The following is a 24,463-nucleotide window of genomic DNA, read 5'->3' on the forward strand; positions in this document are numbered from 1 at the left end:
AGGCTGGTCTCGAACTCCTGACCTCGTGATCCGCCCTCCTCAACTTCCCAAAGTGCTGGGATTACAGGATTGAGCCACCACACCTGGCCTGTTTCCTGTTTTGTGAAGAGAGAAGAGTAGCATGGACTCCCAGGGTTACCAAGAGTATTCACTGGGTCTGTGTCAGCAATGCACGAGGCACAGTGGTTAGACTATGGTGCCTACTCCCCATTTTGAGGTACAGAGCTGGGCTGAGCGAGGAGTGACTACGCAGTTCTTCCTAACACAAGGGCTACAGCACAGTCCTCGGCAGCCTCTACCTGGAGGACCTGGACAGGGCCCCAGGATAAGCTGCAGGCAGGAAAGGGGATACGGAGAGCATAGAGCAGCAGCCCCATTCCTGAAGTAGGGAGATGGGAACGAAGGTTTCAGGGGTCTGGGAGCATACACATGTCCCTCCTTGGGGATCCTCATCAGTGACTCCTATTCCAATATGATCTAAGGAACTAACTCTGAGGCCAGGTTTCCAGCGTGGACTTGCCAGCCTGTGATGCTGCGGCAGTCACTTACCTTCTCTGATCACCTGGTTTATCATCTGCAAAACGGTGGCAATAATGAGCTGCTGTGAGGATTATGTAGGGAAATGCTATATTTAAAGTTCTTAGCATGAGGCCCAGTACTTAGTAAGCACTTTACAAATGGTCATTGTGATTATTCACCAGACAGTCTACTCATTTCATAAGGAGAAAAGGTAAGCCCAGAGTGAAGGAAGAACCCACCTGGGGAAGCACCAGGCAACTTATTGGTAAAAGCCAGTGTGGGGCTAGCGTCCAAGCTCCAGTGCTGGAGAAAGTGCTGGGGCAAGCGGAGGGCCCACCTACCTCCAGGTAGACAACCCAGGGCATGACCAGTGTGGCCACGAGCAGGTCGGCCACTGCGAGGCTGACGATCAGGTAGTTGGTGGTGGTCTGCAGCGCCTTCTCGCGGGACACGGCCATGCACACCAGCACGTTGCCGAAGACGATGACGATGATGAGCAGGGTGAGCAGAGTGGCGTAGTAATTGTAGTGGGGTCTGTCCGCCTTCCCATCCGACCCGTTGAAGGGTCGGCTCCAGTTCTGCCTCTCCAGATCGTCATCGTACCAGGACAGATTCAGTGGATCCATCGGGGCAGCGGAGCCACTGGGTGGCCAGGCTCTGGCCAGGAAAAATGGACACAGGGTGTCAGCGGGAGGGCCTCCTGCAGAGGTCTCCAGGGAGAAGACCAACTCCTGGCACCTAATAATAAAAATTCTCAAACTCGGGATTTAAAAGTTGACAGCTAAGAATTTTCTTAACGTGTTGGGCTTTCTGCCACTCTCGGTTAGCAAGTTTTTACAGCTGGTAGGACAAACGAGCAAATACGATTTTCTTAAAAGTATAGTAAGATGAGCTTGAACAGAGCTGATCCATCATTCATTTGTCCATTCAACAAACACTTCTTAAGCACGATACATGTACCACACACTTCAGTTAACTAGGCTTTCCACCTTCCAGTCATTGAAACAGAAATGGGCATTCATTCATTCTTGATTCCATAAATATTTATTAAGCATTGTTCTATATAGTTCTAGAAGTACAGACAGGAACAAAATATAAGTGGTTCTGCAGCTCACATTCTAGAAGAAACAGTCAGTTAATCAAGTAACTACATCTACGGGTGATAGGGAGTGGGAAATGGAACAGGGAGAGAAATACATAACCTAGTTCAGGTATTCAGGGAAGGCTTTCTAAAGGAAGTGATGTTCAACAGACGGACACCTAAAGATGTAGGAATTAGCCAGATAAAGAATCGGGAGTCCGTGGAAGGTCTAGACATTGGAAACTAGAAATCGTGCATTGCATATGCAAAGCACAGAGGTAGAGAGCAGGGGGAGGACCTGAAAGAGAGTCAGGATAGCTGACACAGAGGGACTTGGCAAGGGTTGAGTCTGGGGAGGTTGCGATAGGCAAGATCATAGCGGGCCTTAAAAGTCAGGCTAGGAGTTTATACTTGATCCTAGGGGCAGCAGGAACCACATGATCAGATTTGCCTTTCAAATAGATGATTCTGACAGCATTGTGGAGAATGGAGAGGAGGGCCCGGAGTGGAAGTGGGACACCAGCTGAGAGGCTGTAGCAGGAGTCCAGGCAAGAGATCATGTGGTTTGGCAGGATGCATGCAGTGAGAGCCCTGTGGAATGGGTGTCTCATTCCATGGAAAGGAAAAGATTTCCTGAAGTAGGTATCATCTGGGATGAGGTAGAAGGAGGACTTAGCCTGGTAAATGAGAGGGTTGGGGGGAATGTTCGAGACAAACAATATGACATGGTCCCAGATCATCAAACAATTCTGTTTGGCCAAAAATGTGGGGAATGACAGTAACATTGAGGAAAACTAAATTGCAGGGACATATATAGGCCAGATTGGGTCTTGTCAGCTGGAGAGTTTCTGAGAGGTTGGGCCTAGAGGCATGACCCTATTGGACTGGTGTTCTAGAAAGATATATGGTATAGAAGAGAGCTCAGAAGGGAGTGAGTTGTGGCTGTAATTCAGGTAAGAGATTGTGGTCATCTGAATGAAGATAAGTGGGAATGAGGATGGAGAGACCTGTTCAGAATCAGGAGCTAAACTGGAAGTCAATTTCATGATCTTTGGTCCTTGGATAGGTGTAGGGCAAAAGTGGGTATGGGACACGCAGGGAGATAGGAGTGGAGGATAACACTAGGATTTCTGCCTGGGGCTCTGGGAGGCTGGCATGGCATATTCACGGAGGAAAGGGACCAGAGGGGCTCAGGAGCAGACTTGGGAGGCATCAGGAGTTGATGAACTTGACTGAAACATAATACACAGATGATATAGTTGGCTTTTCAGCTAACAAATGTCTTTCGATTTTACACAATAGAATTAAACTTATCAGCATTCCAAGGCGTTCTTTACAAAAGACCATGACTTCCAGGTACTTTTCTACCCCAAATTAAAAACCACCAATCGATGCCATTTGGCATGTCCAGTCAATGAACAGGACGCACCTCCTGCAGCGGGTCAGAGGGGATGGTGGAAAAGGGTCTGCCCCACCTCTACACTCTCATCCCTGTCTGACACACCCACTGTTCCAGCTTTAACAGAAGAGTATGGATCCTGTCCCACCCACCACCATCTCTCTGGAGCCTCGAGGGAAAGCAAAGTGCCTAATTCCATGTGGGGTGACATGGAATGCCACCATACAGCAAATCTTCCAGTTCTAAGGTAATGAAGCATATGTCATATTGATGCTGTATTCTGCAAAGCCAACTGGGCTCTCTTCCCATTTGGAGCCCACAGCGGAAGGCCTGCATGTAGGCATTGATCAGACGCCCGGGGCTGCTTCTGACATTCATTTACTCAATCAGCATCTATTGAACCTGCTGGGCATAAAGCACTGTGCAAAGCAGTGTCAGGGGCCTGAGGCGTGTGAGGCACACTCACTGCCCGCATCTTGATCATCGCGCTCTGCTCCTCCCCCCACTCCCTGCTGCTAATGATTACATCATATACTTGGAAAGGGTTTGATAGTTTGCTAAGTTTTTTGGATATACTGTCTCATGTATCCTCAAAACAACCCTCGAAGGCTTTTTTTTTTTTTTTTTTTTTTTTTTTTTTGAGATGAAGTCGTGCTCTCTCACCAGGGTTGGAGTGCAGTGGTGCAATCTTGGCTCACTGCAACCACTACCTCCTGGGTTCAAGCGATTCTCCCGCCTCAGCCTCCGGAGTAGCTGGGATTACAGGTGCCTACCACCACGCCCAGCTAATTTTTGTATTTTTAGTAGAGACAGAGTTTCACCAGGTTGGCCAGAATGGTCTCCATCTTTTGACCTCATGATCCGCCCACCTTAGCCTCCCAAAGTGCTGGGATTACAGGCATGAGCCACCATGCCCAGCCCTGGGTGGCTTTAAATTATTATGTCTATGGCCATACCACCTGAAACATGCCTGATCTTGTCTAATTATTACCCCCACTTTACAAATGAGAAAGGGATTTGGAAAACTCTTCCCTTCACTTCCCTTCTCCCTGCTTTCCCGGCCCCTATACACCCTTCAAAGCAAGCCTTGCCTAGAATCCTCCTGCCCTAGAATCTGCCCATGTCCTCTTGCCTGAGCTACTGCCCATCCTCCTCAAGGTCCTGCAGCTGTAACACACCCCAGTGCTGCAGGAGACACCCACTTAAGTGTCTCCTTTTTTTCACTGAGGTGTAGACATTGCAAGAGTTACAATCTGTCTGGTTCATTCCTCCTCTAATTCTTGGAATGAACAAATAAAAACCATACTATCTTATTATTTTCCAACTCCTGACTGGTTTGCAGGCAGTACATATTCAACAGATGTTTGCTAAACTGAATCAAAGGCTCTGTTAGTGCAACTGGTAAGAAAACTCCTTTGCACTTGAAAGATACCTGCTGACATAGGTACCAGATTAACAAGTGATGAAAAAGTAGGCACCCCGAGGGTGCCATGGGTGTTGCACGTTGGGTACTGTTACAGTCTGCACTACGCTCTTCCCCCAACCCGCAAAATGTATATGTTGACGACCTAACCCCCAGTACCTCAGAATGCAACTGTATTAGGATGTAGGGCCTTTAAAGAGGTGATTATGTTAAAATGAGACCCTTAGGGTGGGCCCTAACCCAAACTGACTGGAGTCCTTGCAAGAGAAGCTTTGGACATAAACGGAGACATCAGAGATGTGTGCACAGAAGAGACCACGTGGGGATGCAGCCAGAAGGCGGCCGTCTGCTAGCCACAGAGAGGGGCCTTAAGCGAAATCAGCCCTGCTGTCACCTTGATCTGGGACTCCTCAGCCTCCAGAACTATAAGTAAATCAATTTCTGTTGTTTAATCCACTCAGCCTGTGGGATTTTGTTACAGGTCTCTTGAAGCAGACTTTGAAGAGGAAATCAGCCTGCAGGAAATGTACTAGGGAATGCTCTCAGGATCAAGATGTGCAAAGAAGTGAGGAAGCAGGACAGGCTAGAAAGAGAAGTCACAACAAAGGCCTCAGGCAACCCCACAGGGCACCCTGCAAGTTGCCTAAACGAGGGCAACAGGGTAGGGCCTTTAATCCCCTCTCATAGAGGTCGTAACTTGTGGTTGTCCCAGGAACACAGTGGGGCTTTGAAAAAGGCATCTCTCCTCAGCTGTGGGCAATTGCCGAGAATTGTCAATTGCCAATAACTGTCAATTGCCAACACTCCCAGTGGTTGGGGATGAGGGCTGTGGTCCTGCAGAGGGATCTGGGTGGCAATACACAGTGTTCACTACAGTGATGTTCAGGAGCATACGCACATGTGTATGGCTGGGATGTTTGTGGAGAACTTCCTGGAGAAGGGAGGATGTAAACTGGCATTGAATTTTTTATTGTTGTTGTTGAGACAGAGTCTTACTCTGTCGCCCAGGCTGGAATGCAGTGGCACGATCTTGGCTTACTGCAACCTCCACCTCTTGGGTTCAAGTTATCCTCCTGCCTTAGCCTCCTGAGAAGCTGGGACTGCAGGTACATACCACCACATCCAGCTAATTTTTTTGTATTTTTAGTAGAGATGGGGTTTCACCACGTTGGCCAGGATAATCTTGATCTTTTGACCTTGTGATCCATCTGCCCTACTCTCCCAAAGTGCTGGGATTTCAGGTGTGAGCCACCATGCCTGGCCTGGATTTAATTAAAAAAAAAAAATACAGAGTGTCACTTTGCCACCTAGGCTGGAGGGCAGTGGCACAATCATAGCTCACTGCAGCCTCAGGCTCAACTCCTGGTCTCAAGTGATCCTGCCACCTCAGCCTCCTGAACAGCTGAACTACAGGCATGTGCCACCATGCCTGGCTAATTTTTAAAAATGTTTTGTAGAGTTGGGGTCTCGCTATGTTGCCCAGGCTGGCCTCACACTCCCGGCCTCAAGCAATCCTCCTGCCCTGGCCTTCCAAAGTGCTAGGATTACAGGCATGAGCCATACCTAGTCTAGGATTTAAAATTATGAGTGCAATTTAAATGGCAAATGTGAGCACTGCAGGTCAGGGTTGAGGGTGAGCACTCATTCTCTGGAGTGCTGGTTACTTCTGCAGGGTGAGGGAGAGTACCTGTACCCAAGTTCTGAGAAAGGCCTCATGCATTTGATTTTCTAATCTATTATTTATTATTGGTTGTTCTTGTTGCTTTTTGTTGCTAATACAAGTGTAGTACATTTACATTACAGAAAAAAAGGAAAAACATGGCAAATGCCTAAGTGACTGTAAACCCTATTAGTACCTTGGTACAGGGGTATCTTTTACCCCTGGTGTCAGCCCTGCTTTCTATAGTGTCTTCCATATCCTATCTACTTGGGCCTGGCATCTCTCACAAGCAGGGTCTGCCTCGCTGGCTCTCACCACATAAATATCAAGCTGAGCAGGAATTCAGACATCAGCAAATCCACTGCCACAGAGGAAGTACTCTGGCATGAGAGGTGCTAGCATAACATTCGAGCTGATGACTAAAAACCTTGGGATCAAGTCCCAACTCTATCACTTACTAACTTTGGGGCCTCAGCCAGATTATTTGGCTTTCCTGAGCCCAGTTTTCCCACCAGCAAAATAGAGATAACAATTGTGAGTATTAAGTAAGATGATGCGTGGCCATGTGCCGGACAGGTAAGCCCTCGAGAACAGCAACTCTAAAAATCAAACCAAGCAAAAGAATCAAACAAGCAATCTGACCACAAGCCAATGGCTTGGTGAGATGAAGTGACTGGTGCTGTTCAAATGCCTCCCACTAGGGTCTGAGGTCCTCCTGGGCTCCTCCCATGACAGCACACTGCCTCTTATGGCCCATCCTGAAAAGTAGGCAGCTGGATGAAGGGAGACAGATTTCAAGATGCAATCACCAACTCCTTGAGAGGAAGTAAAGGAAGAAAAAGACAAAGCCTGTCCCTGGGCCCTGGCTGCAGGACAAACCCAAGTCACCCTTGGGATGGGGTAGGAGCTGGCCTCGAAGATCCAGCTCTCCCAGCCCAGCTGCTAGAGCCAATGACTGTCATACTAATCACCACATATCATAGGCTCAGAGGCAAAATGGAATGAAGATGCACCACTATTTTATGTACTACTAGGAGAGAAAAAAAAATGCCACCATACCTCAGCACAGCTCCAAGATGTTGTCCATTGTAAAATGCATTCTGATTTCAGAGACATTAAATGGTGGGGGCAGGGAGATGTGCATCATAGAATGGATAAAATACAGGGCCTTCCCAGTATTCCTCTGCTGGCGTTTTCTCAAGAGGCCTGAGAAAACCTGCTGGTCCCAGGTTTTCCTGCTGTAGCTCCAGCCCATCCCTGCCTTTTGTCCTCTGCCTCTGGGCTGCACAAGTTGTTGGGTTCCAAGGGGCCTCTCACGAGAATACACAGGTGAGGAGCTTCTCCATCCTGGCTGGAGCTCGTGTTCATGGCAGGGGAGTGAAGAAAGGTTCCCATGCTGCTCCAGGTATGCTGGGCTGGTTATTGCTCCAAAGAACCCAGGTGAGTTCTTTGTTCACTCTGGAACTTGTAGAGGGAAAATGCAAAGCCACACAGCACATGGCACCCTGTATTTGCCATAATGGTCCCAATTTCTTGTTCTTTTTTTTAAAAAAGAGATTGACTAAATATGTAACCCAAGGTGTGTTATTCTTACATGTGAATTTTTTTTCAGACCAAGAAAGTCATACATTATATTTAAAAATCTGTCATCAAAACAAGCATTTTGATTTGGGGTTATGAAAAGATGATCAACTTGCTCACCACCCTCCAAAAGTCATCTCCATCTTTCTCCCAGGTGGCCCCTGTGGAACACATAAAAGCTTACAAAAGCCCCAGATCACAGTCACAAAGAACTCAGTGAACACCAAATACATGTATGGCACTGTGATTTCCCAGCTCTTACAGGTTGAGCTACTTGACTGTCTCCTGGGTGGATGAATGATCTAACCCTGCAGATGCCAGGTCTCACTCAAGGGACGGCTGCCTCTCCCCTAAGGCACCTTTCTGTGCAAGAAAGTGGGAGCAATTGCTGCTCCTCATCTCACCCTCACCAGGCAGATGCTTGCAGACAAGGTTCCCTGGGTCCTGTGGGGCCTCCTAGGTTTTTCTTTCTCAGCTTCCCTGGTGGAAGCCAGAAGTAAGATAAGACTGCATTTGTGTGGTGGCCTGCAAGCTCCCAGTCATCAAAGAGCCAAAGAACATCTGCTCCTCATCTGTCTCAAGGACTCGTTGCTCTGCCCTAACTCAGAAAGGCAAAGATCTACAGAAATATCTTTCAAGAGGCATCCATTCTAGTGCTCAGTACCCCTGCCTATCCGTTAGGTGAGATGTTAGTTCTCTGCAACGTCTAGCCCAACTCCAGCCTTCTGTAATAGTGGCTCTCTTCAGCAGCTTCAGAGCAGAATGTCCCAACAAGATGTGTAGAACACGTCAAGGTGCACAGAAATATCAGGTCAAGTAGATCGTAGAGCCAGGCGTTTCCAACCTCCACAGCCTCTACCATTCACCCTATGTGCCTTACGAATGCTACTATTTTCTGTGCGTGCCCTAATTTGGAAATTAGCTAGCTCTCAAGTTGAGAAGTGCTGGAAAAGCCCAGATACTGGGACCAAGCTGGCCCACCCAGGCTGCCCCAGGCAGGCCACCCTGCTCAGGCCACCCACTTCACTGCCCCCCAGAAGAAGAGGAAGGGACAAGGAATGGGCAGGCCTTCTGGGGTATAGATGTGGTATGGATGGGGTTGTTTTCGCAGTCACGCCCAGAAACTGGCAAGCGCCCCAACCTATAAACAGAAACAGCTGCTTTCAAGTGTATTGGAAGGGAATTGTTTAAGGCTCAACAATTCGAGGCTGACACCCAAACCTGAGATTTTCTCTCAGTACCCTTGGAGTTCTTAGAAGGTGTGGCAACCCTTAGTCCCCAGGCTGATGGAGTGAGATGAAGAGTCAATCTGGCTGGACATGGTGGCTCACACCTGTAATCCCAGCACTTTGGGAGGCCAAGGTGGACAAATCAGGAGGTCAAGAGATTGAGACCATCCTGGCCAACATGGTGAAACCCCGCCTCCACTAAAAATATAAAAAAATTAGCTGGGCATGGTGAAATACACGATAGTCCCAGCTACTTGGGAAGCAGGAGGATTGCTTGAACCTAGGAGGTGAAGATTGCTGTGAGCTGAGATAGCACCACTGCACTCCAGCCTGGAGACAGAGCAAGACTGTCTCAAGAAAAAATTAAATTAAATTAAATTTAAAAAAATAAAATAAATAAAAAGTTGCTCTGTTAAGGACAGTCTGGGACCCAGGAAGAAAGCTGGCAGGTCCAGGGAGAATAGAGAGGATTTTCTCTGATTCTCTTTCTGTCTCTCCCACCCTCTCTCCCTACCACACCTCATTTCTATTTCTTCTGGGGGCACAGAGCTGGAAAGGTAGGGGACAGAAGCCCCGCATGCAGCATAAACCCCAGCAACGTGTTTCCTGTGCTTCAGTCTCAGCTTAAAAGTCTTGGTGCTGCCTTCCCTGAAAGTTTGGCACTTGAAGGAATCAAATTGTCTAATTAAAATTTAACAATTCCTTATCAGGCTTGATGGCGGGTGAGACACTGCTGTCTTAAACACATCATTTTTTCCTCTTTTCTGAGATTTGAAGCATTTCAATGAAAAAGTAGAGGGGGAGAAGAAAGCATTTTGCATTTGCATCTCAAAAGCAGCCTATTGGAGTGACTTGAGTTGGATAGGAATTGGGAGTGAGTGGGTAAGAGGCTCCTTTCCAGGACCCTGATGACGTCGCCACCTGCCCCTGCCCCTGCTCCTCCAGGTGAAGGCCAGACCGTGACTTGGGGTTGCGCCTTCTTTTAGCATCTCTTGCAACCTGGAAAATGCAGAGTGGAATGGAAGAGGGAGGAAAGGAGGTGCATCCATTCCTTCCTACACCCAAGAGAAAAGGAGAGAGCTACTGAATATCATCCTCATGTACTCTGGCCTAGGAGGCAACCTCAGCAGAGGGCAGAGGAAATGGAGATCTCATTCCCAAAGCCCTAGGCCAAGTGACTGCAGCTCTTGGGCTGCAGAGGGTGGGAGTGGGTAGACGGACAGGCACAGTCGCTGTCTGGGAGTGCTGGGGCTGGGGTGTTGAGGATCTGTGGGGAGGAGGAAGAGGAGTGGGAGGAGAAATGGAGAGGACTGTGAGGACAAAGAAGAGCCTGGAGCAATGACATGGCTTTTCCTGCATCCCAGGCCCAGGTGCACAGGGAGGCGGGGTGTGAGGCTGTGGGTCTGGCCCTGGGGTGTGAGGCTGTGGGTCTGGCCCCTTGCCAGCAGTCACTCCTGTGGGGAGACATGCTGATTGTTCTTTCCCAGTTAGGGGGAGAAGGTGCTCCCTCCTGAGCCCCTGGACTCCCTCCCCACCCACAGCTCAGCACTGCTATTGGGGAACAGATCTGGACTAGAGACTCAGGCTGGGGGGATACCTGTTAGTGGTAGCCCAAGGAATGGCCTGGACTTCCATTTGAGGGTGGCAGAGGCTGCTGTGGAAGACCCTGGGGGAGGCTATACATGAACACCCCCCCATTTGCCATCCCTTCTCCCCTGGCAGGGGGAGGATCCCTGGAACCCGAAGTTCTCCAGAGGCAGTGAGGGAGCAGAGCCCAGGGCCACGTGGCAGCTCTTGGCTATGCTCTCTGCAGGGAACATTGTCTGGGTTTCTTTAGATGGCGTGGAACAGCCTGTATAAATCTCTCCATGGGTGCTCTCTGGCTGTGTCTGGCCCTATGCAGCTGGAGCCAGAGAGTGGGTATAATCTCCAGAGCCCTCTGTGGCCCAGCCTGTGGTTGGCCACTCAGGTCACCTCCTCCAAGCCTCATCCCCTACTCCCTGGAGTTAAAACTGGCCGGCAGTCCCTGGCCTTATCTCTTACCTCACAGCAGAAATAGAAGCTATCCTTGGACACTTGCTCAACTTCCTGTCACCAAATCCATAAACTTACTGGCACAGGTAGCCGCATGTACCCTCCTTCAGTCCCAATTCCTTACCCCGAGCCCCTTCCCACCACCCGGGCTCAGCACAGCACACCCTGGCTGGCCTCGTCCTCCTTCTCATCCTTCAGGACTATCTTTCCAGCCCCTTCTCCCAGGAAGCCTTCCTGCCACTTCAGCTCAGAGCCCAACCTCTCACTTAATGCTTTCATAACACATGCGCTCCTCCGTGACACCCAGCACAGGTGCAATGAAGTCGGTATTTGTCTAGTGATTTTGTTTGGTGTCTGTTCTTCTTACCAAACTGTGAGCAAGGCTCACATGTGTCTTGTCTCTCCTGGTCTTCCCCCTCCCCAGCACAAGCCTGGCAATAGCACGTGCTCCACACATTTTTGAGAGACGTCCATGGAGATAGTATCTCATTCAAGTGTGAAGGGACCAGTTCCTATGTCTTTTTCTGCCCTGCAGTCATTTCTCCTTCCAGATCCTTTCCTTTGTAAGGGGAACAATACCCTCCTCTAAGCTCTCCCCGTGACCCTCTGGGTCCCAGTCACAGTGGTAGCTGTGGTTGGGTGCCCAGCTGGTTGGGACCCATGCAGGGTGTTTCCCAGGTGGGCAGCACTGCAGCGCAAAGGCATTATAAGACATTGGAGAAAGAAGAGGAGGCACACAGATGAAAGTGAGTGTGGGATGTGGAGAGGTGTAGAGGGCTCATAGACAACATGCGGTCTGGAGAAAGAAAAGCACAGAGCTGGTGGAGATGGTTTCTGGGCTCCTTGAAGACCTGGGGTCCCAGGGCTTCAGAGTGTCCAGGTTGGCACCACCCCGTGGGAGGGAAGTCACAGCAGGCCAAGGGAGCCATCCTCCCCATCAGCACCAGCCAGACTACCAAGCATCCGCAGTGAGTGAGCTGAGTGTAGCCAGGACCCAGCTGTATATGGAGCAGGAGGTTGGGGCAGGGGTGTCCCCAGGGAGAGGCTGAAGCACGCACAGTTCCTTGCCCAGCTATGGAAAGGGCCCCAGGGTGAGACTCTGTCTAGGGGCAGAGGAGACCACAGCTGAGCATGACCAGGGCTTCCTCTCCTCCAGGGCTCTCATCCCAGGCAACCCCACTCTGCTTCTTCCCAAGGTGGCCAGGTGGCCCTGGGTCTGCCCAGGTTTCCCTGGTAGTGTGGAGTCTCTGAGAGGCCCGAGCAGCGGCAGAATTCGAGTCTTCCCAGCCTCACCTCGTTGCAGACCTCCGGGGTCTGCAGTGAGGTGAGGCAGGGTCTGGGAAATGCAGTGAAGGGGTGTCTGCCTGACAACCCCATCCCTGCGGATTTTGATGGCTCCGTAAAAATGTCTCCTCACAAACTGTCAAAGTGTCACAAATTAATTAACTGTTAGCTGGAGTGACTCAGTGTGGGGAGAGGGTTGGGGAGAACGGCTGAGTGATGCTGAGCAGGGTGGTGGTGGTGCTGTTCTCTGCGTGTGCTGCCTTTTGATTAAAAATCCTCACTGCTCCAACACCGTGCGAGGGAAGGGGCAGATCGCTGGGGCAGCTCACGTGCGAGGCAGAAGACTGGTGAGTGGGAAGCAGGTGAAGGGGTGGGGCCTGGGGCCCCCTCCCTGAGAAGGGAACACAGTGGGGAGAATGAAGCCTCTAGAAATTGCCCAGGAGATCTAAATTCAGAATAGAGCCCATGGGCTGGTACTGTATTCCTCCCCCCACCCCCCACTTTCCCTTCCTCCTCAATTTCCCCCACAAAGAAAAAAAGCTAGGAAGTTGAGCTCGGTTTGCCCCAGGTGCTGTACAGGGTCACCTGAGCCAAGGTCGCATTTAGCTACCAGACTCCAGCCAGCCAGAGCCCAGAGAGGAGGAAGGACTGGGTCTCAGACCAGCCTCCTTGACCTTTACTTTAATTTCAGGAAAGAATTGAAAAAATATGCTCTTGAAAGTCAATTGGGAGACAAATCCTGAACTTTATTGCTCTGGAAGGAGGAAAAACAATCCTGGCTATTTGGCAGAAAATTGCTCTGCTTTATTAAAAGACATTCCTGTTCATAAAAACAGAGATAAGGCCCAGGCCAAATAATAGCACGATCCACGATCGCACTGCTGAAAACCTCGGGAAGCCCTTGTCCCTACGTTTCTCAGCCTTCGGCTCTGGCAGGCTGGCACCGGGGACCTTTCTTTCCCATTTGGCAAAGGTGATGGGAGGCCCTTCTGCAATGGTGAGGGTGGACAGGCCAGATTGGACTCTAGGACTCCCACACAAACATTGTTTTGGTGTCAAGATTTCAAAGACGACTTAAGGGTAAAACTTCACCACAGGAATGCAATCAGCAAAATCCAGATTGCAGAAAACGCAATAGGACAAACGACAAAGTTTCTTCCAAAAATAAATTGTAAAGAAAAAAAAAAGAGATGGAATGGGGGCAGCCTCTAGAATAAAAGAAACTTAAAAGCCGTATTCACCAAATGCGATATGTGGGCCTTACTTGGATCCTGATTCAAAGAAACCAGTTTTTAAAAAACCCCTGACATTTATGGGACAATTGAAAATCTAAACAGTAGGTTTTTTATGATACTCAGAATTATTGACATTATGGCATTCTGGTGAATTTTTTCAGAGTCCTTATCCTTTAGAGATATACACTGAAACATTTACTGATGAAATTGTATGCTATCTGGGAATTATATGAAAATAGCATGGGGATAGGGGTACAGATGAAAGAAAATTGGCCATAATTTGATCGTGGTTAAAGGTGGGTGATGGATACATTGAGATTCATGATGCTATTCTTTTTACTTTTGCATATGTTGGAAATTTTCTATAACAAAATGTTTTAAAACATCTAATCTGCTCCTTAACCCTCACCCTGATGCCCAGCCCTAAGAAAACAAATGGGTGTGAGCCAGGTTTCAAAGTATCTTTCTGATCAATTCTCTTATTATGAACACTGGCTTCCTTTTCTGCCAGTCTGGCTGCCAGACCCTCTCTCTGTTCTGATCACTCCGTTGCCCTGTCCAGGACAGATGGAGCCCTGGGGGACAAGCCCTGGCCACCCTGTCTATGGCCTGGGATCCTTCCTCAAGACATGACAGCTTTGGCCTAATGGGTCATGTCCTCTCTTTTACAGCAGGTGGTGACTCAGCTGGAGGTTGGGGGGATGTAAGTTGGGGAGCAAAGCCCATTTTAATGACAAATAAAGCAGCTACCGAGCGCCTATTGCATGCCAGGCACTGTGTGAAGTTCCGGGCACCTACTATTTCATTTACTTTGCATAACAACCCGGTGAGATTAGATATGATCCCCACGCTGCAGACCAGGAAACAGGCATGGGGAGGGTAACTTGCCAAATTCACCCCAGGCGAGTGGGTTGTGAACACCAGTGGATCCGCCTGCAGAACCCAGACTCTTCCTTAACCAGGAGTTGAGTGCGGATCTAGGGTATGAGGAAGTAAGGTTTTCAGAGTCCTGGGTCTGAGGGGCATCTACACGGTTCCTTCATGGGGATGGCCAGGGCCTCACTCCTCCAGGCTGGTAGGTGTCAGGCTGGTATCCACAGAGCCCCCAAAGGAACTTCTCATGGCCCTATAAAGAGGGAAGTTGAGGTCCAGGCCATACCCAAGTGTCCTCAGAATTCTAAGTGCCTTAGGCAACCTCATGTTTTCCAGAAAATGACACTCCTAGCATCTCTGGGACATGCGGCTGCTCTGACAAGGGAGCACCAAGGAGCACAGGGCATGCTGGACTCCAGGTGAGGCCAAGGAGTGTAGGCAAGAGCCGGGGTCCCTCACACTCTCTCAGCCCCCGGGGCTGCCTCTGGGTGCATCTGGCAGGCCAGGCTCCTCCCTAATGCTCCCTTTCATTCCATGGGGTGTGCGCCCACCAAGGGCAGCACTAAGGTCTGCGCACCGTGCTCTGCCTGGTCTTCTGCCACCTCACTCAGAGGAGAGGCAACATGGGCACAGCAGGGAAGACAGCAGAGAGGCAGTCTCCGCATCCCGTCGACAGACTGTAGGGTGCAGATAGAACCCCCAGCTGTCTCTCCCACTTGACGGAAGCAGTTCAGAAGAGCAGTCACAGTGCTGGCCACCGTCCTGAAAACAAGCTGTGTGCCCACTGCTGCTGCATACCACCTCACATCCCGGGACCAACACTGAGGCCTTCCTAAGCAGTGGTGGCCAGAGGACAGAGGAGTCACTTCCTTCTGCCCCTGGAATTGAAGGCAGTGTGTCAATGCCTCCTGTTTTTACTGTTATTGTTTTATTCAGACAGACAATAGATAGACCTGGATTCTAGGCCCACTTGCTAGCAGTGTGGCCTTGACAATAAAATTGTTCTGGGCCTCAGTCTTCCCATATGGAACATGGGTGCAATAACCTCCTCCTCATGGGAGTAGTTGCAACATTGACTCAGAAAATGTGAATAGGTCAGGTGCGGTGGCTCACATCTATAATCCCAGCAGTCTTTGGGAGTCCAAGGCAGGCAGATTGCCTGAGCTCAGGAGTTTGCAACCAGCCTAGGTGACACAGTGAAACCCTATCTCTACTAAAATACAAAAATAATTAGCCAGGCATGGCAGTGTGTGTCTGTAGTTCCAGGAGAGGCTGAGACAGGAGAATTGCTTGAACTCAGGAGGCAGAGGTTGCAGTGAGCCAAGATCACACCACTGCATCCCAGCCTGGGTGACAGAGCAAGACTCCATCTAAAAAAAAAAAGAAAGAAAAGAAAAGAAAAGAAAAGAAAATGTGAATAAAGGGGCCAGGAAGTGGTAGGTGCTCCATAAGTGGCAGCTAATATCATTACAAGGATGCAATAGCTGCTGGAAAGGAGCTGAGCTATGCGAGGATCCCAGGAAAAAGATTTAAGCTGGAATAAGGGGCCCAAAGGAAGGAAACTCCTAATTTCTCTGTGGCCCCCAATTTTCTGCATGCTTCAGAGGGATTCTATCCATGCCTACCATGTAGTTCCGACTACCCACCCCTGAACTAAAAGCCTTAAAACATCAGGGCACCTGGCAGGTGACCTTGGTTAAAGTCCTCTCAGGGCATGTCATGCAGATTTGCAACAACCTTGAGCCTTCCCTCTAAATCTCTGAGAAGAGAAGAAGTCCTACCTGGCCCGTAGCCTTCCTGGTAAATCTAAGGATGCTATGAGACATCTCTGCCCCTGAGGACAGAAGTAGGACTAGCATAAGATGTGATAGGGCTTGGCAGATTCTATCAGGTGCCATGCAACCATCAGCACTGTATTATTATTGTCTAACTGTGTGGATGTCTGACATGCAGAAGGAAAATCCAGTTCCCTCGGATGAGCCACTTCTCTTATTCCCAACTTAATAGTTAATGATTTAATGATGAGAGCTGTCAGACCTAATTTCAGAGAGTGATAGATGAATCAAGTAAAATGATATATTCCAAAGTGTCTTGCAAACTCTAAAGTCCTATAAAAATGTGAATGTAGTATATTATTATTGTCTCACTCAGGATCTGCACAGTCAGTGGTATGTCTTTGCCACGCACACGTTCTTTGGTACTCACTTTGCCCTGCATCGGTCCTTTCTCTCTGATGCATTTGTGATGCTTGATGGGCAGAGCTTATCTTAAACCTATGCATATCCTTAGCATCTTCTAGCAAGGCTACCAGTTTGATAAGTGCTTACTGGATGTTTGTGGTGCTGGAGGAAGCTGAGAGTGATGGTGCTGCTTTGAACAGCTCTAAAATAGGGCATGACTGCCTTCTTCATGGGGTTATCATGAAGATTGAACAAGACACATCAAGCCACTAGCACAGTCTCCAAGTGAGAGAAGGCATTCAGTTGTTCCTATTTTATTGGTAGCTAACCTGGAAAAATATAGAATGTTGAATTTTACTTCTGGAAGAAGTCTTAGAGGATATCTAATCTAATCTCTTCATTTTATATATTAAAAAACTAAGACCAGGCCTGGGCACAGTAGCTCACCTCTGTAATCCCAGCACTTTGAGAGACTGAGGCAGGTGGATCACTTGAGGTCAGGGGTGTTAGGTGAGACCAGCCTGGCCAACATGGTGAAACTATGTCTCTACTAAAAATACAAAAATTACCTGGCGTGGTGGTGGATGCCTGTAATCTCAGCTACTCAGGAGGCTGAGGTAGGAGAACGGCACTTTAACTCAGAAGGCAGAGGTTGCAGTGAGCCGAGATTATGCCACTCCAACCTGAGCAGCAGAGGGAGGCTCTGTCTCAAAAAAACAAAAAAAAAAAAAAAAAAAAGAAAAGAAAAAGAAAAACAAACAACAACAACACAAAACTAAGACTAAGATCAGGAAAGTGAAATGACTCACTCAAGTTCATACAGCCAGTTGCTTTCAGAACCAGGATTGCAATTAAGGTCTCTGGACAGGTCCCCTGCTTTATCCTACGTGGCTCTCTGTCTCACTCCTGGAAAGGGCCCGATCCTGGTCACTGCATGACCATCATCATCTGCATCTTCAAAGAAATGAACTTAACTAAGGGAAAATAATTCCAGAGCTTCCATGAGTGCCTCTTCTGAGTCTAACTTAACTTTATGCAACTTCCGTGTATGTTCACCCAGATACCTGTCCTCAGCAGAGACAGGCTCCATTGGCATCCAGGAACAAAGCATACACAGAAAGTCCCACCTAGCCAGTTCTTTTCCTGGCTATAACCTTTTCTTTTAACCTTTCTTTGTAAGGGCTGTTTTCCAAGCACTCCCTATCTTTCTGTCCTCTAGATATTGGTAAAGGCATGCACCCCAGGAATGTGCTCACAGATGACTCCCCGAAAACTTTCAGAAAGAAGCTCAGCACCACAGGTCCTGTTAGGTTTCTCTGCAGAATACTACTTCCTGAAACTATTTCTTTGGGAGGTTTTCTGTTGCATTCTGCCCCTGGAGCCTGGGGAAAAGGCTGTGCCTTTGGATGTTTTGCTTAGCAGCTTGACATGGGCCATGATGAGGATCATGGCAGAGGCAAATAATGCAAATCCGAAGTGCTTCATTAGATACGAAGATGAAAGGGCATTCCCAGGCAGGAGAGCCACTCAGCCACAGAGGATGATAGGATACAACCGGGGACCCTGCTCACACCAGGACCTCTTTGGATAACAAATGGAGACATTTTACTCCAGAGATCCACTTATAAGGGGGCAGAAGGGAAAGAAATGGAGAAGGCATCCCATCGGGAACACCCTAGACTAGAACCACCATGCCGATCTCTGATCCTGAGAATTTCAGAGGCAGAATATATACATTTCGGTCTTGGGGCTCCTGGGACACAGATGAGCTAAGTTTTCTGAGCCTGTCACGGCAAACAACATAATGTTGCTAATCAAACTTCCTGTGCGCCCACCCAATTTGATAAATCAGCCTTTTGATGCACTAAGTGAAGACGAATTAGCAGTAATGAGGCTGTGACAGCTCCCTGAGGCACAGGCTGATGGAGAGAGCTTTGATGGCTGTGGCAAGAAGGAGGAGAAGCTCTTCTCGGGGATCAGTTCAAGCTGCCAAGTTTGTGCAAATAACCCTCCGATGGATGCCGAGGTCATCTGAGTACCAGATGTTTGCTGTCTTCCTACAATGAGCCACAGGCCATAAGCCCCAACTTATGGGCAGACCACAACATGGAATCAATCCATTCTGTTATGTGGGAAACGGGGGCTGGCAATGGCAGCTTGCTAAAATCTTTTCCCTTTGCAAGGTTGCCTGCTACACAGCTAGTCTCCAACAGCCCAGCCACAGAGACTCGGTACTGGCTAGCTAACCCCTTTCGTGCCCAGGGACTACACACTTTAGCCTATGGCCCACATGTAGCTTGCATATAGGATTTCTTGGGCTCACGTAGCATTGTTGAAAAAATGGAATTTACTGCCAGTATTTACAACTGGACATTTTATGTTAACATACAGATCTCTAGCTTCTTTTACAAGAAGAATAATAAAATCTTGGAAATACTGGGTCAGCATTCTTGCATGGAAACAACAAGCTGGGGTCAAGTCCAGCTAGTCCCCTCTACACAAGGCACACACCAATTGAAGAAGGCAGAGGAGAGCCCGGCTTATGGGGAACAGGCTGTCTCCACACTCCAAGGATGGAAAAAGAAGCTACGCCTCTACCCATGCTCCCCACATCCTCCGCATGTTCTCCCCAGTTGCCCTAGTTTGGAAGTGGCAAGACCCCAAAGCTTTGGCAGACTCCAAAGCAGAGGTCCGTCCCCCGAGTCACTATGTCCGGCCGCACACATGCTCTCAAGTTTACCACAATCCCCAGCCATCCTTACAGCCTTGCACCCGGCTGGTTTCATTCAGTTTGCATTGACTATCAGGTCTCAGAATGTATCTAGGTTTGTGCCCCGTTTTATAATAGTAGCAGGAGTAACTGAATTGCTATTATGTTACTGAGCTACAAAAGCTGTGTCTGAATGATGCTCTCAGGTCCTCTCACCTAATCCTCCCCACAAAAGGGTGGCAGCAGGAGGAGGAGCACTCTTGAGGCTGAGGAGGCTTGAGGCAACACTGGTGGCTTTTGAGCAAAGTATTGATTTTCTAGACCTCTTCAGCCCTGCCTGGAGATTTCAGCCCTATCTCTGGAGGCCCCTGTTTCTGAAGCACAGGCTCCTTTAGGCTCCTTCCTTCCTGGGACACAGTAAGCACTAATCTCTCTTCCTAAAGGTTGCATTTGCTTTAGACTGTCTACGATTGATCATCTAATTACATTTGCAGCCCAGGAAGTGCTAATCTCTTCAGCAATTGGGGTGCATGCCACAGACTGAAACAAAACATTCCATCTTCCTGGCATGAGACAAATGGAGGTCTGGAGTCTACCACATGCATCAACTTGATAGGCAGGGCTGCTGGTGACCTGGGAGAGGGGCCTGCCCGTTATCTTTGTGCCTTTCTTCCTCTGTGCAGTGCTGGGCTCCCTGAGGGAAGGCTGCCGCTGGTCCCCTCGACTTCTATTTCAGAAAACACCAGCATCTCTGTTAACGGGCTTATTTGTATGCTTGGGTTGTTTGAGAATATGAGCCTCAGTGGTCTCAGCCTCTTGCAAATTTCTTTCTCACCATGGTCTCTACTGCTTATCTGAAGCCACCTCCTCCAAGAAGCCTTCTGTGATCTCTTTTTGGGAAAATTATTTATTCCCCTTCAGTTTCATAGTACGCTATTGGTTCTTCTTGGCACTTGTGGTTCCAAAATCTGCAAGTCTGTCTCTTTCCTCTTCTATGCTCTTTAAGAGCAAGGTTTGTGTCTTATTCATTGTTTGCCCCTGGAGGATCCAGTGCATGTTAGCATGGAGTGGAGCTCAGCAGGGACAACTAAATTGAGATGAAAGATACACCTTAGAAACTCTCCAGTGACACCCAGGTTATGGGCGCACTGGATTAACCATCACTCTCCAATCACTGTTTTGGGAAAGGATGCTGACAGATGCGAACAGCACACGGTATGTTCCCTGCCAAGATGCTGTGCTCTGTCTGTCCTCCTGGTACACGAGGGGAGCTGTCAGCTCACCAGGCAGTTAGTCCGCTCCCAAACCTGTGTACACCAGTTGTTCCTGAAATTGCCATTAGTGTAACTCACTATTTAATTAACAATGAAATATGGATACCAAGTCGAAATACTGATCCATGAAAACTAAGTGGAATGCATTGGGAAAAACTTTGATAAAGAAAAATTGCCAAAAACAGAAAAAAATAACTAACTAGCTATTGAATATGTGAATGAGATAACTGAAAATTCTTAAAATCTAAGAGTCTACATCAGGGGTCCCCAAACTTTTTACAAAGGGGGCCAGTTCACTGTCCCTCAGACCATTGGAGTGCCGGACTACGCAAGGTATGACACCCTTCACAGCCAGCACTGCTGCCTCCACTATCCCAGATACTGCGGTACACAGTGTCACAGGCCCAGCACCGTCTCCACTACACCGCCTCCAGTGTGTGGTTGCATCCCGTGCTCCTCTCACTGACCACCAATGAAAGAGGTGCCCCTTCCTGAAGTGCAGCGGGGGCCAGATAAATGGCCTTAGGGGGCCGCATGCAGCCTGCAGGCCGTAGTTTGGGGACCCCTGGTCTATACTATATCATTTTGTAGGTTTAATTCTTTGCTCTGCTTAAAAAAAATAAAACTTAAAAAAACTGGAAGTTGTAAGCAAAGTATTATGATCCACTTAAGCAAATAGGGTGAGGCAAGACTCCAGTCAATGAATTTGTTTTTGTTGCTGTTGCTGTTGTTTGTGTTTTTGTTTTTCTTTGTCGCTGTATGGCCCAGGCTGGAGTGCAGTGGTACGATTTCAGCTCACTGCAACCTCCACATCCCGGGCTCAAGCAAGTCCACTGCCTCATCCTCCAGAGTAGCTGAGATTATAGGCATGCACTACCACACTGGCTAATTTTTACGTTTATTGATAGAGACAGGGCTTCACCATGTTGGCCAGGCTGGTCTCGAACTCCCGACCTCCAGTGATCTGCGTGCCTCAACCTCCCAAAGTGCTGGGATTACAGGCATGAGTCATTGTGCCGGGCCAGTGAATTTGTACCCAAAATTGACCCAGGATATGAACAGAATGTTTGGTAAACGAACGTACATGAATGCTCTAAGGTAAAATGAAATGATTGAAGTATCATTTTTTAAATGAATTCCCTGTTGAAGGAACATTTTAAATTAGTCAATCCACCATACTGAGTAAGTGGGCTTCTGCTGTACTGATTGGTCAGCATATCAGCTTTTTCTGTCTATGTTCAGTCTCTAATAGGGCTGTACATGTTTTGAGGAAATGACATGCCTTATACCTCCATAGCCTGAATGACTGTCCTTTACACTCCATGGACCATCTATAAATGGTGGCTGATGATGACGCTGATTGCTCCTTTATTCACCATACATTTGCTGAGTCCCTATTATATGAAGTACTGCTTAGGGACTGGGGGTACAATGTTGAACAAGAGAGGCAAGCTCTGCTGTCCTCACGGAAGCCACCATCCGGATAGAGGTACTAGCTCGACAGCTGGGGCTCTGATGTGAGCACGAGCTGGATGGAGTAAGCAGGAAAAAGGATGCACATTTTGCAGAGGTGGGTAACATGGCTAATGTCACACACTACACGGATGAACTTCCTGCCCTTTTGGTAGCTGCATGGGATCTTTCACTGCACGGGACAGATTTTTGGCAGAAGCAAAGGCTCTGGGAGTCTAGCAAAACTAGGAAAGTGGAAAAATATTAAAGCAAGACTGAAAAACTCAGTGCTGCACACGGCATCACAAGTGTGAAAATAGCTCCATGTGCTGAAAATACCTGACCAGTACTCTTCAAAAATCTCAAGGTCATGAAAGACAAGGAAAGACTGAGGAGCTGTCACAGATTGCAGGAGACTCAGATGTGACAGCTAAACTATGTGGGATCCTGGATTCGATCCTGGGCCAGGAAAAGGACATTAGTGGAAAAACTGGCAAAATGCAAATAAAATCTGTCATTTAGTTAATAATATTGAGCCAATGTTATTTTCTTAGTTTCGATCATTACCCTATGGTTATATAAAATGTTCATATTAGGGGAAGCTGAGTGAAGGGTATACGGGAACTCTCTGCACTACTTTTGCTCTCTTCTACAAGTCTAAAATTATCTCAAATGAAAAATAGGCACTCACACCGGCGCCTCCGATACCCAGGTATCTGTGTGAAGGGGCTGTCCAGGCCTTCCTGAGGCATCGTATCCTCCTCCCACCTGCAGGCAAGGATGTAGGAACTTTTTCCAGGCAAATGGGAGGGTCCCCTTCTCCTTCATCCTTGGATGGAACAAATGTCAAGCATCTATCCCATATTGTGCTGGCTGCAGATGTAAGGGGCAGGAGGCAGAGAAGCAGAAAAGGAGGGAGAGGGGAATTAATACCTGTCAACTGATCCATTTTTCACAGCTGTCATTTGAAGCACCTTCTACTGTGTCCCAGGCACAGCAACACTCCTTACACATGCTCTCCATGAGTCCTCATCATGTCTCCATTTTTCAGGAGACTCAGGGTCAGAGAACTTCAAAAATTTAGCCACAGTCCAGGCTGCGGGGTGGCAGAGATAAGACTCTAACAAGCTCAGCCTGTCTCCAGAGCCAGTGCTGGCCACAGAGATGCCGGGAGTGGCTTGGCCTTGGAGGCACTTTCCAACTACTGTTCTGGAGCATTTCCAGGGGCCTGGGTCTGTGAGTTCCCTGTTTTCCTGGCCCAGGAAGTTTTTCTCTGTGTCTGACCTGCAATTGTCCCCTTGCTTCCTGCCAGGCCTCAGTGGCATGTCTCATTCCTCCTGGGACACATGGACTCCACTTCATGCACAGAGAGGGGCTTCAGCTTCCTCTTCCTACTTGCTCCTTTCCAGAAGCCCTGACGACGGATCTGATGCAGTCAGCCCCACCTCCATGGATCCCATCCTGGTTCCCGAGGCACCCTCTTCATCCAAGCTCTTTAGAGTCACATCTGCTGAAAAGACCAGTTTCTTTCCCTGGGCACCGAGAGTCAGACACAGGGTTGCTGCCAGAACTGTAGAAAACACAGCAGCCATAGTAACAGTAGCTCCTGTCCGTTGACTCTTTGCAGTGTACTGGACACTGTTTTGCATACTGTACACACCTTTGTTCTAATTCTGAAAGTAACCTTAAAAGGTAAGCATTGCTAACCCTTTTATCACAGATAATGCCAGTGAGGCCAAGGGAGTTTCTTTAATAACCTACATCAGCTAGTAAGTGGCAGTGGAGAATGGAAGACTGGGCTTGTCTCGTTGCAAAATCCCTATTTCCGGCCGGGTGTGGTGGCTCAAGCCTGTAATCCCAGCACTTTGGGAGGCTGAGGCGGGCAGATCACGAGGTCAAGAGATCGAGACCATCCTGGTCAACATGGTGAAACCCCGTCTCTACTAAAAAATACAAAAAATTATCTGGGCATGGTGGCGCGTGCCTGTAATCCCAGCTACTCAGGAGGCTGAGACAGGAGAATTGCCTGAACCCAGGAGGCGGAGGTTGCAGTGAGCCGAGATCACGCCATTGCACTCCAGCCTGGGTAACAAGAATGAAACTCCGTCTCAGAAAAAAAAAAAAAAAAAAAAAAAAAAAAATCCCTATTTCCACTGTGGCAATAAGGCCCCCCCTACTAACATACTGCAAATAAAAGATGGAATCTTTAGAAATAGTTTGCCCATATTACTGCTAAGCCTCATAACAATCCTGTAAAGCCAATCCCATGTCCCCATTTTACAATACACGTTGATGTGTGTTGTCATGAAAATGAAAAACAGAGAGAAGCTCTATAAGAGCACCATTTAGGAACTCAGTGTTGGTGGTGAGTGAGGATGATGCCATCACCGACAATAAGGCATATTCCCTGTGTTTCCAAAGTCGGGGGAGAGGGGGGGAGTCTTCAAGAAACCATCCATGCCATTGCCAGAGGATCTGATGGCTGATATGATAGAATTCTTAACTGGCCACCGGGGGGCTTCATCTACA

At 48.4% G+C, this 24,463-nt stretch overlaps 1 protein-coding gene across 3 annotated transcripts in view; it reads right to left on the bottom strand.

Moving 5' to 3' along the window:
* The window catches only part of DRD2 (dopamine receptor D2), a 67,194-nt gene that overhangs the window by 14,132 nt on the left and 28,599 nt on the right, over window positions 1-24,463 (bottom strand). For 2 of the 3 annotated variants that reach the window (XM_039470924.2, XM_039470923.2), the window contains exon 2: window positions 861-1,176. In XM_039470924.2, the coding sequence (XP_039326858.1) occupies window positions 861-1,145 (285 nt within the window). In that variant the 5' untranslated portion in view covers window positions 1,146-1,176. Of the gene's footprint in view, window positions 1-860; window positions 1,177-22,867; window positions 23,493-24,463 lie in introns of those variants that run through there. The other variant, XM_003923693.4, reaches the window with a different exon arrangement.

Source organism: Saimiri boliviensis, chromosome 6, assembly GCF_048565385.1.
Source record: "Saimiri boliviensis isolate mSaiBol1 chromosome 6, mSaiBol1.pri, whole genome shotgun sequence".
NCBI lineage: Eukaryota > Metazoa > Chordata > Mammalia > Primates > Cebidae > Saimiri > Saimiri boliviensis.